The 1,722-nt window shown below is 43.7% G+C and overlaps 1 protein-coding gene across 1 annotated transcript; it reads right to left on the minus strand.

The window, feature by feature from the left end:
• Positions 1 to 1,341, minus strand: si:ch211-198c19.1. The gene is made up of 2 exons (XM_035672485.1): positions 881 to 1,341; positions 1 to 792 (listed from the first exon to the last, which is right to left on the minus strand). The coding sequence occupies exon 2, from the start codon at positions 768 to 770 to the stop codon at positions 246 to 248; it is 525 nt and encodes a 174-aa protein (XP_035528378.1). The 5' UTR covers positions 771 to 792; positions 881 to 1,341; the 3' UTR covers positions 1 to 245.
• Positions 1,342 to 1,722: the final 381 nt, after the last annotated feature.

The following is a 1,722-nucleotide window of genomic DNA, read 5'->3' on the forward strand; positions in this document are numbered from 1 at the left end:
ACACTTATTTTATTGGTCAAAGAAATATTCTCCAAAGCCTTGTATTCTACAAGCAGGCAGGCCATGCCAGGTCATATATACAAAGATCCTGACTCATACTCCTTAAAATAAGCTAATCAAAGCAGCCTGGCACAAAAGACTACAAAGAACAGCAGCAGCCATGTCAATATGTTTAAAAAATCTTTCCATCAGGATTTGTTTTGAAGAGTCCGGGCTATTAAAGATGTCACACAGACATTTTTGCATCACATTTCTATGCTAACGAGGACGGTTCGCCGCCGAAGAGAAGCAAAAAGATTGGGCCCAATTACGTACGTCTCTTTTGCTTTATAGTGTGCAGATGCGTAGATCTCGTCCACACGTCTGTTGTTGTTGTTGTATCTCACCAAAACTCTGTCCTTGTTACTTTCAGGGTCTTTGTGGTTGTAGTACTTCCTGACTTCATATGGCAGGTCCTCGGAATGGCGAGCGTTGAGGTTTCCGATGGTGTAGTACTGGTATTGCCTTTTGTCCTTTATGACAGGAAGCAGATGCCTAGGCCCCCGGTTCTTAAACTCATGAAATCCATAAACACCTTGCGTGGGATCACACAGAGCCACCATGTTGTTGTCCAGGCAGTTCTTAACGTACCACTCCAGCAACTTGAGGCCATGGCGAGGCGGCGGTTGACCGAACCCACTGTCTTGCAGCTCCTGATCTGAATCGAGGGTTTTCAGGGCTGAGGTCAGGAGGACTGACAGCACCAGAGTGAAATGAAACAAGAACTTCATCTCTCTGCCACGTCGAGGTTATCTATAAAAAAAGATCCATTGCAGTATCTTGATAAAAACACGCTGCTTTACATGAGTATAAGTACATAACAGATCCTTCAACAACTTACCTCACAGCCGGTAATAACAGAAGCAAATCTGTCTGTGACAGCCGTCTCCAAATGTGCCTGAAACTACAGCTTAAGTCTATGCTGCAGATGAAAGCGCTTCCTGGGCCCTGTGGTTGACTTCTCTCTGTCTTGTGTGTGTAGGATGAAAGCAACACACTTGTTATTTTGACCAGAGGTAAAGCTATTTTCACTCTCAATTTGCGATGAAAGAGGAAGCGCTGTAGTTTCTGCACAGCTGGGGTCCGCAGAAAGATTGGTTTAAATTTAGCCAAGTTAAGCCTCAGCTCGAAAGAACCATATACGCTGACAGCTGCACAGTAGCAGGTATCAAACACATTCAACAAGTTGAACATGTAAATTCACTGAATTCTCCATGAATTCAGTAGTTGTTTTCTGCTGTGGCACTGTGCTTGCATTGTGACAGGAAGGAAAGCGCAAATGAAGATTATGGCTCACAGGACTTTGTGGTCGTCAGGAAGGATTTTTACTTCTGCTTTCACTCCCACTTGTGAATGACATCTGCTATCTGATTCAACTACTTAAAAAAAAAACATATTGAGATCAGCTATAATAATTAGTTTAGGTGTAACTAAGGTACAGTGGCCGACAAGGGCAAACGCGCCGCAAACGGCAAAATGCTGCAAACATGGGAATGAAGCAGAAGCAAATACTTACAAACCAAAAACAAATACCAAAGAAAAACGCTGCAAATACCAAAAAAACACAAAACCCCAAAACCCCAAAAACCTCTTCTTCTTCTTCTTCTTCTTCTTCTTCTTCTTCTTCATGTCTTTCGGGTCTGGTCCCTCAGGTCGGGTCCCCCTAGTGGCCTGGCGCACTTC

This window comes from Morone saxatilis, unplaced genomic scaffold, assembly GCF_004916995.1.
Source record: "Morone saxatilis isolate NCDOM2014 unplaced genomic scaffold, NCSU_SB_2.0 Contig24, whole genome shotgun sequence".
NCBI lineage: Eukaryota > Metazoa > Chordata > Actinopteri > Moronidae > Morone > Morone saxatilis.

Excerpts from the sequence above, each read along its gene's own strand:
- si:ch211-198c19.1 (XM_035672485.1), bottom strand. The coding sequence starts at position 770 with ATGAAGTTCTTGTTTCATTTCACTCTGGTGCTGTCAGTCCTCCTGACC.